This window comes from Emydura macquarii, unplaced genomic scaffold, assembly GCF_026122565.2.
Source record: "Emydura macquarii macquarii isolate MOO-44397 ecotype Brisbane River unplaced genomic scaffold, CSIRO-AGI_Emac_v2 contig_306, whole genome shotgun sequence".
Taxonomy (NCBI): domain Eukaryota; kingdom Metazoa; phylum Chordata; order Testudines; family Chelidae; genus Emydura; species Emydura macquarii.
Genome location: NW_027130443.1, coordinates 13237674 through 13251096, shown reverse-complemented (window position 1 = coordinate 13251096; position 13423 = coordinate 13237674). Strand labels below are relative to the sequence as shown.

The 13423-nt window shown below is 61.5% G+C and overlaps 1 protein-coding gene across 1 annotated transcript in view; it reads left to right on the top strand.

The window, feature by feature from the left end:
- The window catches only part of NCAN (neurocan), a 74958-nt gene that overhangs the window by 36334 nt on the left and 25201 nt on the right, over positions 1–13423 (top strand). The window contains 5 exon segments of the mRNA XM_067560351.1: positions 906–1080; positions 3556–3683; positions 4853–5146; positions 5992–7086; positions 10011–11789. Coding sequence (XP_067416452.1) covers positions 906–1080; positions 3556–3683; positions 4853–5146; positions 5992–7086; positions 10011–11789 — 3471 coding nt within the window.

The following is a 13423-nucleotide window of genomic DNA, read 5'->3' as shown; positions in this document are numbered from 1 at the left end:
GGTCCAACTGTCCCTGGGCGGGTCTGGCAGGGCCCGGGACAGAAGCCAGGTCTCCTGCTTCCCACGGCAGTACCCACGTCCTGCTGCTGTCCGCGCTTTCGGACCAGGCCCCCTTTACGCCCTGCCTGGCTCCTGACTGTTCTCCTGCCGCTAGCTCCAGTCCTGGTCCCTGCCCCCACTGGGGATGCCAAGGGATTGCAGCGTCTTCGGGAGCCGGAGACGGGGAGCAAGTGAACCTGCTGCCAGCAGGGCCTGACCTGGGCGGTGCCTGATCATCCCCACAGTGCGCCGGAGTCTCACACGCCCCGCAGCAGCTTCCCACTCACGCCAATGGCTTGTGCCCGGGCTGCACGGCCAGCTTGCGTCCAAAGGGGAACTGACGGCAGCTTTCCCGTCCAGCTGCTCCTTCCCTGGCTGAGCACGTCCCCGTTCTGGGGCTGCCAACTCCAGGCGCGAGTGCTGCGGGCTCTGAGTCCATGGAGCTGCCCCTGGAGCTCTCGCTGCTCGGCAGGGCTGGAGCACTTACAGACCGGGGCCTTTGGACTCTTTTGGGAGGGTCTATTACCGGCTCTGGGAGGGGGCGTGGGTTAGAGCCGGGGGAGGACGGGCAGTCAGGACTCCTGGGTCCTATCCCCAGTGCTGGGAGGTGAGTGTGATCAAGGGGTTAGAATGGGGGTTGAGGATTGGGAATCCAGACAGCTGCCTCAGTCACGTCCCCAGCTCGGTCACCGTCACCTGGGCAAACCCCTTCTCTGGGGTCAAACGGAAACCTACAGCCCCTTTCACCAGCATGGAATTGACTCTGTCCCTAAGACAAACTGGCTCTGGGCTGACGGGGGGGTTCCCTGCGCAGCCCCCATCGACCCCGTCCCGTGCTCACGCCCTGCATCTCTCCTTCTCCCCAGGCGTGGTGTTCCATTACCGAGCCGCCAGCAACCGCTACGCGCTGACCTTCCCCGAGGCCCAGCGCACCTGCTGGGAGAACTCCGCCGTCATCGCCTCCCCGCGTCACCTGCAGGCTGCCTTCGACGACGGCTACGACAACTGCGATGCTGGCTGGCTGGCCGACCAGACCGTCCGGTAAACGGGGGAGCCTTTGAGCCGGGACTCTGTCAGGACGTGGGTTGGGGAGTAGCCCTGCTGGAGAGTGGCCACGCAGTGGTGGGGGGTGGGACTATGGGACAGCTTCGCAGCGCGACGCAGCTGCTTTGTTTCTGCATCTCGCCCCACGCCTGGCTGCGCTGGACTCCTGGCCCTAGTTCCCTGTGGTCCCAGGCTCCTGTCACATGACCCTGGCCTAGCCAAGCAGCCAAGCCGGTGGCCCAGGAGCATCCAGCCAAGTGGCAGCCAGCGAACTAACCTGTGCCTGCAAAATCCGCCCAAAGCAGGTGCTAGTGCAGGGGCTTACGCATGCAAAATGCATGTGCCAAATGCACCTTGGTACAGATCAGGCTGGGGGGGAGGTAACTCCTGCACAGTGGTGACTTTCCATGGGCGGGCCCTGTCCCAGGCGTGGAGATCCTTGTTTGCCCAGTTATCTCCTGACGCCAGCACTCTCCGTGGGACACCGGCGCTGCAGCTCTCTGGACATTGCGCTCTCTTCATTCTCAGCCGGTGAACAGAGATATTGGCATCCGAAGAAATTCATGGTCCATCTAGGCTAGTGTCCTGAATCTAACAGGACAGCGCCCGCCTCTCGCTGGATCTCTCGTTATTGCTATTGTGTGTGTTATGGTGGCACCAAGAGGGTCCGCTGGGCTGCGGGGTGAGCGAAGCAGAGGTGGAGGTGCACAATTAAGACCCGAGTTCAGGCCGTGTATAAATAGGTGTGAGTCCCTTGGTCTGGTGCAGCAGCTTGTGCGTCCTCTTCAGGGGCTGGTGCAGACCCTGGCCTAGGTTAGAGCAGCCCTGTGGCTGCCCTAAGTTCCACACTGTTGCAGTGGGACCCCATTGGGCTTTTCAGAATTGCCAGAGCACAGGTGCTCCCCGGCCATACCTGCCTCCTCCCCCAGCCCATCCTGGCCAGGTAGAGAGGCCCCCCCTGCTCAGGAGGTATTCCCCGTACACCCACCCTGCGGTCCCTTTGCCCCAGGTGATTGTCCCACTCTGCTCAACACTGGTGTGGCCTCTGCTGCAGTGCGGGGTCAATTCTGGGCACCGTGCTTCAGGAAAGATGTGGACAAATTGGAGTGAATCCAGAGGAGCGCAACAAAACCAATCCCAGGTTTAGAAAACGTGACCTCTGCGGAAAGGCTGCACACACTGGGCATGTGTAGTCTGGAGAAAGGAAGCCGGAGGAGGGACCAGAGAACTGTCTGTTATCGGCTGTTATACGGAGGATGGGGACCAATTGTTCACCACCTCCACTGAAGGCAGGACAGGAAGCAACGGGCTAATCTGCAGCCAGGGAGATGGAGGTTAGATCTTAGGAGAAGCTTTCAGCGATGAGGGGGGTTAAGCTCTAGAACAGGCTTCCAAGGGAGGTGGCAGAATCCCCGTCACTGGAAGTTTTTAAGACCCGGTTGGACAAACCCCTGTCGGGGATGGTCTAGGTTTAGTTGGTCCTGCCTCGGCGCAGACTCGAGATGTCTTGAGATCCCAACATTTCTGTGACTCTGGAAAGGGGCTGTCGAGTTCAGTGGCGTTCAGCCCACTTCCCCTGATCAGAATTCACCCCAGGGTCTCCCCTTCCCTCAGAGAAAGCGCTCGTGCACTGCCATTGCTCTCTACCCTCCTTCCTGGGGGGTAGTTCTGGGGCTAAAGCAGGGAACGGGCAGCCAGAACTCTTGGGTTCTTCTCCCAGCTCTGCCATTGACTTGCCGTGTGACCTTGAGTGAGTCACGTCCCTGCTCCGTGCCTCAGTTTCCCTATCTGCAAAATGGGGAGAATGACCCTGACCAGTTTGAGGGTGGGGGCGGGGTGGAGGCTGACTAATCCCTGACAAGCGGGGATGGGCTGTCACTTCTGGTAACTAGTAGCTTTCTGCAAAGGACAGTTCTCCTTTGGGCTCAGGACAAAGATCTGAAGTTACATCTCCCGTCTATACCTCCAGCTTCCCCTGCCCCACTCCATCTCTCCTCCTCCCTCAGCCTGTCTCCATCCCCTGGGCCTCCCACCCCCGGCTCTCCTATATATAAATAGACTTTTCCCCCTCCACCTCTTCTCCGTTCTAATTGAAATTGCCGTCAGACACCCTCCGCTTCGGAGCTGAATCAAAGTGACGGCTGCTTGATTCCATGCGGTTCCCCGTGGTGAGTGATTCTCCGCCAGATCAATGTGCTGCCGCTGCTGCCGCGTGAGTTTCAGGCAGATCCGTCACAAATTCTGAGGCTCGGCCTCTTTGCTGTCGAAGGGCCCCTGATAGAGACACGGTTCCCTACCCCCACCCCAGCTCCCTGCAGACCCTACCTCCCCCTTCGCGCTCTGGGCGTCCTACTTCAAAGCATTTGCATCATGGAAGGGGCATCTCTTCTGTTGCTGTCAGAGGTTTGTGGGATGGGCAGGACAGTGGCTGATCTGGGCCCGTGACCGCTGCCCTCCACCTTCTCCCCACAGGTATCCCATCACGCTCTCCAGACCTGGCTGCTACGGAGACCGCAGCAGCCTGCCGGGCATCCGCAGCTACGGGGAGAGAGAAGCCAACGAAGTCTATGACGTCTACTGCTATGCCAGGGAGCTCCAAGGCAAGCCCAGGGCACAGGCCCCTTCCCAACGACGCTTTCCCAGGCAGGCCCAAACAGCCTCTCCTACCGCCTGCTTTCAGGGGCTGGAAAGTGGGTCTGGGACGTGGCTGGAAGTGCTGAAGGAGGGCAGCTAATTGCCCTTGGAACCTCCGGGCTGGTAAATGCCATGGGCGGCATCTCTCCAGCGGGGTCCCCCAGTCCCTTCTGGGTGCAGAGAGGTTCAAGGGATGGAGCGGGCTCCTTGGCAGAAAGGACCTGGCCAAGCCCTGGCGATCTCCCCTCCACCTGCAGCCTCCCAGCTCCCCTTTCAAACTCAGCCAGGGCTCAGGCTCCAGGAGGGCCGTTCCGGCGGCTCGGGAGGCAGGGCGCTGCTGCTGAATTGGCGATACACTGATGGCTGCGTGCCGCCCCCGGGGAGCAGTGATAAACTGAGGAGCACAGTGCACCTGGCTGTGCCTTAGTGCTTAAGTAATGGAGACTTTAAAAATACATTACTCCGCTCTGAGTTCCCCAGGCTGACGGATGCTGATTTCACGGTCGTGTCACCAGCGGAGCAACGGAGAATTTATTGGCCTCTTTGCACCTGACGCCTTTCGGGTGACCTTGAGCCGCAGTGTAGCTCTCCAGGCAGCAGTGCAGGGGTGACCCAGCAGCACCCCCCTGGGATTTGCACTTTGGCAGGCTTTGCAAGCTAAGCAGGATTAGGTTGGCTCAGCGGGTGGAGGGGAGAGCCTAAGGCCTCTCAGGTGATGTTTGCCCTTCCAAGCTGGTTCTGCACCAGTTCCCCAGTAGGATGATAGCAGGTTCTGTGCTCCTGGAGGGGCTTTTCTTCAGCTGAGAGGGAAAGGGGGGGCCCTGAGGGCTCAGAGGTTCCCAGGCCTGGGCAGTGCCAGTTTGTGTATCTGGGCTGGATGCTGGTGTGATCTTGCCATCCCTCGTGCAGATTCTATTGGATGCATCAGGCCCAGATCCTCAGCTGGAGTAAGTCAGCGTAACTCTAGTACCGTTGATGGCTCTATTGCACCAGTTGTCTTCAGTTCACATCCCCGCTGTTATATACTGCTGTGGCTGCATTCCACCCCAGAGGCAGCTGCACTGCAGCAATGAGCCACATGTCTCTGGGTGGATGGCAAGCTGCATACATCAGTGGGCTTTTCTTCCCCTTGCAGGGAAAGTGTTCTACGTCACCACGCCTGGACGGCTGACGGCTCAGGGAGCCAGGAAGCACTGCCAGAGCCGGGGTGCCTCGCTTGCCACCACAGGCCAGCTGTACTTGGCTTGGAGGGACGGCTTGGACCAGTGCGACCCAGGCTGGCTGGCTGACGGAAGCGTCCGTTACCCAATCAGGACCCCACGTAAAAAATGTGGCGGGGACGAGCCGGGCGTGAGGACTGTGTACCAGTTCCCCAACCGGACTGGCTTCCCGGACCCGGCCTTGAAGTTCGACGCCTACTGCTACAGAGGTAGGTGGGAGTGAGGGGCTTCCCCTTCCCAGGGAGAGATCAGACCAGGGATATGGCCGTTTGGGCCTGTCCAGTTCCTGACCCAGAATCACCCTCCATGTCGTTAAAACCGTCCATCCACCCCACAGTCCAGCCGTTGGCTGGAAAGAGCCAGGGTCCATTCCCTGCTCTGCCACAGACACCCTGTGTGACTTTGGGCCAGTCCCTTACCGCTGGAGTGTTACAGGGATTTAGGTACCTGAAGATGCTGGGGGGGAGGAGGGGTCTCAGGCCCCTTTTGAAGTCCCATGAGGCGCCGATCTGCGTCGTCAGGCACCCAAATCCTTATACAGACCAGGCCATAGCCTCTCTGGGCTCGGCTCCCCGCCCGTGCCACAGCCCTGCTCTGCATGCAGTGACCCCTCCATTAACGATCCCGGCGAGGGGCTCGGCCATGCGTCGGTTACACCCCTGGGGATGGTGCAAGTCGCTTGGTCCAGCACCTCTCCCAGTGCCGGCTCCCTCGCGTGCCGTCCATTGGTGACTCGAACGGGAACTGTCTCGTTCTGGAGTCCCTGGGCCCCCCGCTCGCTCACCGGGCGTCAGCTCCCCAACGCTCCTGCAGCCCCGTTAGGTGCTGGAGTCAAACGAGACCCCCTTGCCCCTGGGTTTCACCTGGCTCTGGGTCTCCCCCTGCCTAGTTCACTGGGGGGCTTCCCGCCCTGGCGGGGTGAATCCCACTGAGTACCACTGAGTCCCTGCTGGCACACACCCCTCCAAAGCAGGCGCCCCTAGGTTCTCGTCTCTGTATCCGCCCTAGGAGCAGAGCAGCCTGGGTCAGCTCCTGCCCCTTCATCTCTTTGCAGCCGCTCAGCAGCCATCCCCACCGCAGAAGAAACCAGATGAGCTGATTCCTGAGAAACCAGAGAGCAGCTTGGACCATGGGCCCCTGGAGCAGGGTCTGGCTGGACCGGAGCCGGCAGAGCCTGACCCCCGGGGCATCGACAACGTCTTGTTGGAGCACGAGGAGGAGCGGCTGCCTCTGGCAGGAAACGAGCTGATCCCCAAGGAGCGTGAGGACTCCAGCGTGTCCGGGGACTCCAGGGAAATCGCTCGCGATCGCTACAGCCTGCTACACAAGCTGCTGGGGCCGGTCCTGGCAGAGGATGAGCAGTTGCAGCTGGTGACAGCGAGGCCCGCTGGGAAAGACCCAGGGCCTCCCCCGGTGGGATCGGAGAAGGCAGTAGCCACGGTAGCTCCCGTTCTGGAAGGGGCCGGGACTCTGGCCGAAAGCGTGTCCCCGACGCCCCCTTCAGTCTCCTCTGCGGCCGGGCTGGGTGAAGATCAGTCTCTGAATATGGTCGACCAGGCCCCAGCACCGGGGGTGAGCAGTGATCAGGGAGCCCACAAGCCGCTGGGCGTCACCACAGACCCCTGGGAAGAGACACCTGGCCCCAGCCAGTTGTCATCTGTGGAAAGAGATGCCCCAGCCCTGGGGGAGACCAGCGATGCCTTCCAGCCAACCTGGTACGCTGGCATCACGCAGGGGCCCCTGGCAGCTGATCCGCAGCCACCATCCCAAAGCCTGGTTCCAGAGCTCCCCCAGGAGCATGTCACTAGCACCATGGCCCAGGACGGCCTGAGAGCATCTGCTGTCAACAAGCCCGGGCAGCCGAGCGCCCCCACTCTAGGTGAATCCAGCCACCTGCCCCGCAGCCCCGAAGCCACCAAGAAGAGCATCTCCTCGGGACTGAACGGCCGGTACTTCCAGCAGCAGGGCGAGGGACAAGCCCAGGGCGCAGGGGGAGGCGTCACTCCCACCCCTGTCCTGGCGCTGGAGAGAAAAGGCACCGCGGACAACACGGTCAAGATCCTCCCCACCACCAGTCTCCCCACCGAGGCCCAGGCAGGGGAAGGCGCCTACCGCATCTCCAATGAAGTGGAGGGGCATGCCGGCCTGGGTGAGTAATCTGTTCGCCTCTTTCCGAGGGGACGCTCCTGTCACAGCCCGGGGGGGCAGTGGAATTCCTTGGGGGGGCGGCTGCTGCTTTATAATGCAGGACGGGCCGTCTGCCCCTGCGTTGGCCGGGGCAGCCCCAGGTCTGAGCCTTTTATATCTAGAGAGACAGAGAAGTGTTTCCCTCCCAGTCGTGCCCGTTTCACCCTGTTCCAAGGATGTTCTAGTTTGCTCATTACACCGGCATTTCCACAGACGGCCTCAGGGTTACTCCTGATCTGCCCTGGCGTGACTTCTTGTTCTTTGAAACGTGGTAGCACCTACAGGATCAGGACCCCATTGTGCTGGGAGCCTCACAGGCCCCAGCTGAGTTCAGGTACCCATGGTGCCAGGCGCTGTACAGACACTGACCGAGATCAGGCCCCTTCGTGCCAGGCGCTGCACAGACGCTGACTGAATCAGGGCCCTGTCGTGGCCAGGCGCTGCACAGATATCCCGTGATGGACACTGTCTGGCTGTGAGAGCTTAGAGGAAGGAAGCGGCCTTGTTCCCACTTTCCCAGCGAGGAACCAGGACTGGCCCAGGGAAGCCAGGGCAGGTCTGGGAGGAGAAGTCACATCTCCTGGCTCCCGGTTGGGTGCTGTCAATGCAAGATCATCCCGCCTCCCATTTAGACCAAATTCAGGCCTTTGGCTTTGGAAGTAAAATGTCATTGACCACCCCTTAGCAGCAGCTAGCCGAGGGCTGAATAGGCCATGGAGCTGGGGTTCCCCTCTCCCCACTAGTGGGGGGTCCCTCCAGGCCACTGAAGGATTGATCCTGTCTTGCAGTTGCCTTGACACGACAGGATTTCCCAGCCTCCCCATGGGCGCTGATCTCCAGCCTTTCCCGCCGCCTGCCCTATGACCGCAGGCGGTTTCACAGCAGGCTGTGTCTGTAGGCAGGGCTGCCAACGCCAGGCAGGGCCAGTGCACAGGGTGACAAGCGAGCGAGGGCTCAGCCCGCGTGGCTGCGTGGTGATTCGGCTGCGTGGGCTCAGCAACTGCAGGGTCATCGCTCAGTGCTCAGCTCCCTGGGCAACGGGACGCTGTGTGAATGCTCGCTCAGCACCCCTTTCCCCCCCCCCCCCCACTGGCGCCCCCTCTTACAGCTCAGGAAACTGAGGCCCAGAGAGGGGACGGCCTCACCCCAGCCCCCAGGTGAGATACACCTGCACATCCCTGCCTGTGGGCACGGCGAGGGGCAGTGAGCTGGAGAACCCCAACAAAACAACACCAGCCCCCCAGCTCCCTCTGCCCCCTTTTCCCTCCCTGCCCGCGGCCTCCCTCCCTCCCCCCATGCCGGGGCAGCCCTCCCTTCCATCTGCACTGAATTCATTGTCTCTATGGAAACAACTCCCTTCCTCTCACTCCCCCCCCCCCACACACACGCTGTTCCCGGGGTCTGTGGGTCACCTTCCTGCCCCTTATCTACCCCGTCTCCCACATTCCCCTTCCCCCCAACACCTCACGGAGCCTCCCCTGGACAGAAGGCTGCCCTCCCCTCCCCCCCCCCAGTCATCACCTGGCAGCTAACGAGGCCTTCGGCGTGGGGGAGCCTCCTCCCCAGATGTTGCCAGAGTGATGAGGAGGCAGTAGCCATGGCAACCTTGCCTAGCCGGGATCTGCCGCTGCTCATCATTAAAGGCCATTATCAAGTCATTGCGATAACGTGGCAGCCTGGCAGCCTTCAAAGCGCAGCTGGGTAATTGAGTCCTCAGCGCTCATTAAGGACCAAGGAGAGGGGTCGGGGTGCTGGGCCTCCATCCACTCAGTAACGCCTCTCATTAGACCCTCCTGCATGCCTGGAGGGTGCTTTCTGTCCCTGGATGATGGACCTCCAGCGTTCTAGCCCCACGCCCTGCCCCCGAGAGCCAGGCCAGCTCCTGCCCCCCGCTCAAGTGCAAGGCAGAGCAAGGGCCCAGGTGGCCAAAAGCATTGCTATTGTTTGCACATTGAATTTGCACAAATGATTCGTGCGCGTGCCAGTGCAGATCGCCCGGACTGGCCCTTTGCACATGCGCTTATCTGAGGTGTGTGCATGTGGCAGCTGCGTCCGCACGTCAAACACAGCTCCCCGCATGCCACCGCATCCCGACACGGTTTGCAAATGCAGCCCTAGGTGAGACGGTGCCTGAGCCCTGTAGAGAACCCAGGCGGCCTGATTCCAGCCCTCCCTGTTCTCACCACCGGGCAACACTCCCCTTCCAGATCCAAGAAGAGAACCCAGGAATCCTGACTCTGTGCTCTGACCACACCCCCAGCCTTCCTCGCTGCCAACATTAAACACCTCGTCCCTCTCAAACTGCCCCCGTGGTCTTCACTGACATGCCCAGACCTGAGCTTTTACAGTCACATCCTCCCAGCTCTTCCCAGGGCCGAGCCCCCGCCCCAGCAGAGAAGGGAGTCAGCAATGAGCTCCGCAGCCGTTACAGTCGGTCGTTCCTCCGCAGAGGGCGGAGCTGGCTCTCCATTTGGTGCATTGGGTTTTGTACAGCTCCGAGCACATCGTCAGCGCTTCACAACGCATCCTCCATAGCAGCTGGGATGGGGGGGCGGGGAAGGGAAGCAGAATGAACTGGGCTCAGCTGGTTGCTGTGTCGCTCTCCTGCTGTCCTAGCCAGGAGTGACTGCCCCAGTGCCCCCCAACCCTGCTGAAATCCGTGCGACCGGGAGCCAGGCTGGGCCCCAGCGGGAGTTTCGGTGTGAGCCAAAGCCCTGGGCCAGGACTGGGCCCTTCCCTTTACCCTGCGCGATTCCTGCCGTTGTCTGATTACCGTATTTAGAAGGGGGCCTCGTTGTGTAGCCGGCCGTGTGACCCACGTGCCTCGCTGCCCCCTTGCCCATGCCCCAGGGCCTTCTGCTAACCAATGTCCGTGGCTTTTTGCAGGGCGCAGTGGATCAGCACACCCAGGGCACCTGCAGACGGCCAGCGACAGTCCTTGGGGGGGGCAGGTGGCCGACACCAACAGGGGGCCAGTGTCACTGCCGGCCACGCGGGGGCCTGCCACAATGGCAGCCAGCCCAGAGGAAGGAAGATGGGACGAGAGTTCAGATGCCCCCCAGGTGCTGGCTCGCCCGACGCCGGCAGCCAGTCAGCCGTCTCTGTGCCAGGCTGGCCGCGGGACCCCGGGAGACGCGCTCCGTCAGCTGGAGGAGGCTGCTGTCTGCCCGCAGCTCACCGGCTCCAGCATCCGAGGCGACTATCCCCACGAGGATGGGCTGGGGTTGCCGCTCCCCCGGGAGGATGCGGAGGATTTCTCTGGGGAGGCCACCTCCAGTGAGGAGAGAATTATCCCCATCCTGCCGCTGCCTGCCTTCCCCAGGACCCACCTGCATGCACTCCTCACCCCCGCTGCTGAGAATACAGGGGTGCCCCCTTCCGCCGATCCCCAGCCTGGGGGGAGCGACGGCAGCGGCGCGGCGGAGTACAGCTTCCAGGAGCGGCAGGATAAAGCCGTGGCCTTCACCGACAGGTTCCTCTCCTTGGCTGGGCATGCTGGCAACCCCCCAGCCAGAGCTGAGGGCTCCGGCACCAAGGATCCCAGGCAGAGAGCTGGCACAGATGCCCACAGGGCGCTGGGCTTGGAGTTTCTGGATGAGCCGCCAGGCACGGAGGAAACGCTGCCCGGCCCAGCCCGGGAGCTGAGAGACGAGCGTGCAGAGGATGGGCTGGCCGAGCTGCAAGGCCAAGGCGCCATCACTCCTCCCGCCGAGGATATTCCATCCCCAACACCCGCCCGCTCTGACCCTCGGGCGGCACCAGCTCAGTTTCCAGCCGGGGACAGCGAGCCGGATGGCCGAGAACCTGCCGCCCAGCCCAGCCCAGCCTGGGTGATGACAGCCAGCCAGGCGCAGGAGCCGGAGGAGGAGGACGAGGACACGAACCTGGCTGCAGCGCTGTCCGGGGATGGGTCAGCGGAGCACACCGTCACGCTCCCTGTTGGCACCACCCAGGCCGCGGCTCTGGGCCCCTACAAGCCTGCGGGGACCCACTGGCCAGTGACGAGGGAGCAGGAGGAGGCAGGAACCCTCAGCCTCCTAGAGCGGTCGCTGGCAAGCGCGGAGCCTGCCCGCCCCCACCCACCGGGACCCACACTCCCCAGCGCAGCTGCTAACCAAGCCCCTGCAGCAGGAGCGGCCCGTGCTGGCCACGCTGCCGGTGCAACGACCGGGCTGCCAGGAGCCACCAGCACCGCGGGGCTCGAGAGCTCGCCCCGTGCACCAGCTGCTGCAAGCGACACAGAACCCGGCGCAGAGGATGCCTCGGGAGAAGCCAAGAGGGAGGAACCCTTGACACCGTGGGGTTCTGCAGCCGGGCCCCCCCTGCCGGCACAGAGCACAAGCGCCAGCCCTCAGGAGCCACCGCACAGCTTGCCCACTGATTTGTCCCCGCTGCTGCCTGGGTCACAGGAGGAAGGCGAGTCCTCCAGTCTGGAGCCCCCCGTGCGCACCAGCAAGGCCTTCGAGCTGTCCAAGGCGGAGCTGGATAGGTTCATTCTCCAGCCTGTGATCGACACGGCCCAAGAGGGCGACGTGGCCGAGGCCACGGGACTTTCGCTGGTGGACAGGGAGGCCGACAGCGGGAGCGGAGAGGAGCAAGCGCTGCCCTTGGTGAGGGAGAAGGAGAGCCCGGCCTGGATGGGGGAGAGCAACGCCAGCACGCTGGGTAAGTGACGCCCGCAGAGCTGGGAAGGGGTAAATGCTGCAAGCAGAAGGCCACCTGCTAGAGTTGGGCAGAGCATGAGCCAAGGCTTCTCGCTGCCCACCCAGAGCCCCGCTCCTCCTGACCCAGACCTGGGCTCCCCCCAGAGCTCTGCAGATGCCCCTCAGTCCTGACCCACAGCCCCCCTCCTCCTGTCCCAGACCTGGGCTCCCCCTCCAGCTACGCAATGTGGCGGCTGTGTTGCTTGCTCAGGATTTGCTCAGGTCTTCACAGCCGGGCTGGCAAAACCAGTCCCCCAAAGCCCCTCGTTCCTGGGGAGGAACCAGTCTGCACATTGCAGGATGCCGTTCTGAGTCCCCCCACCTCTTCCCCGGCTGCCGTTTGCCTGCCTGCCAGCTGCGGCCCGACGCCAGGTTTCTGGGTAGCTGCAACCCACCTCTGCACTTCTCCTCCCTCCATCCCAGGGCATGACCGAAAGCCTAATGAAGTCAGGAGGGACGTCTTGGGGGGCTGAAGCCAGCCCTGGCAGAGGGGGAGCTCCCCCTCTCGCTCGATTCACACGGAACAAGGAGCACACGAATCCGGCTTAGTTCCGTGGCTCTGCTTCCCGAGCAGCCACCCCCATGCCCTGTGTGGAGGCACTCCAGAGGGGCTGGAAGGCAGGGATGGGCCCGGCTGATGACAGGCAACTTGGATACATTCACCTTGGCAAAAATAGCCTCGGGTTCTCTTGCGCACTGTCAGGCTCTGAGCACGCAGGGACCCTCTGAGGGGGAAACACAGAGGAGTCCTCGTGCGTAGTTCAGCAAACAAGTCTGCCCAGCTGCTAAAACCAGGGTGCATTCAAAGAGAGAGAGAACAATGCAGAACCCAGAGTGGATAGACCCACGAGGCTCCGGGGCTGGGTAGGATTTGAGGAGATTAGACAGATAGATTAGATTAAATAGAATTTCAGGAGAGAGAGACTAGATGGTAGGAATGGAGATAGATAGATAGACAGACAGCCCGACAGATAGACACACTAGGATATAGACAGATTGATTCAATTGTAAGCCAATGGTTCAGGTGCCCTTATTTTATTTGCATCAATTTACTGGTTGCTGCGTTTTATACAGAGCTCTCCTTCCAACCATGACGGGGCTGCGGGCATATCCTGGATTTCTCTAAGCGATCCGTGCTATTAGAACGAGCCAAGAACCCACGTTTTTAAATATTTAATATTTGCAGTTGCTAATAATAATAGCTAGAGAGGCAGCTGCTGGCAGGGAATATTTAGCATCCAGAGGCTTTTACTAGCTTGGAAAAAGGCAACAAATATATTTAAAGTTTAGAGCCACTGAGAGGCAGGAAAGTCAACATGATTAATATTCAGCAGTTTGAGGTTCCCGCACTGCTGGGAAAGAAAGTTGCCAGTGAAATCTGCGTCAGTGTTGGAAGCTGGAGCTGCTACCGTGCGGCGCCCCTGCAAACAGCTCCCTGATGGCAAGATGCACTGTGGCAGCTCCATCCTTCACCTGGTGCCCCCAGCATATTGCTCCTGGGGCAATGCGGACTTTGTTCTGTTGCTGGGCTAATGCTGGGAGCGGTGCAGGGCAGTCAGAGCTTCCGCCAGTGGGAAGCTGAGTCAAGCGGGGACT